We start from the raw sequence: 467 nt of genomic DNA, 5'->3' as shown, positions 1-467 counted from the left end.
CAACAAAACCAAGCCAATGGAGAATTTGACCTTTTTGGTGGAATAGCAGACTTATTTGGGGCTAGAGCTGCTGGACGTCAAACCGATGGAAAAGGACCAGCTAGTGTTAGATCAAACACCGAATCCGACGAAGGGAAGGACGAAAGTACATGATAAAGAAAGGCCATGTCCAAGGTGCCCGAAGGAACCGCGAGACTAAGAGGAAATTGAGGATAATGGAAAAGTTTGAGAACCTACGCTATTGGGCTTTGTTATTTACAGATAAAACTGTAAAACATAAACTTGATTACAAGAAATAAAACAGTTTCGTTACTCTAATTTCGTTGTGTATAAAATCTAAGCCAAAATTGTATTATTTTTGGTGTCAAAATATGCACAAGATTTAATAAAAAAGCAAAGCAGTGACTAATTTACTAATCAGGTTGCCGCTAACTAAAGTCAGTGAGTGAAGTTCATCCATTTTTGAT

The 467-nt window shown here is 37.5% G+C and overlaps 1 protein-coding gene across 1 annotated transcript in view; it reads left to right on the top strand.

Annotated features, from left to right (window-relative positions):
* The window catches only part of LOC119585226 (glycine-rich cell wall structural protein-like), a gene marked incomplete in the record, with an annotated part of 3,253 nt that extends 2,851 nt beyond the window's left edge, over positions 1 to 402 (top strand). Inside the window, 1 exon segment of the mRNA XM_037933885.1 lies at positions 1 to 402. Coding sequence (XP_037789813.1) covers positions 1 to 153 — 153 coding nt within the window.
* Between the last annotated feature and the right edge of the window lie 65 nt (positions 403 to 467).

Source organism: Penaeus monodon, chromosome 19 (assembly GCF_015228065.2).
Source record: "Penaeus monodon isolate SGIC_2016 chromosome 19, NSTDA_Pmon_1, whole genome shotgun sequence".
In the NCBI taxonomy this organism is placed as follows: Eukaryota; Metazoa; Arthropoda; class Malacostraca; order Decapoda; family Penaeidae; genus Penaeus; species Penaeus monodon.
The sequence above is the reverse complement of the archived record's forward strand: the minus strand, read 5'-3'. Positions and strand labels throughout refer to the sequence as shown.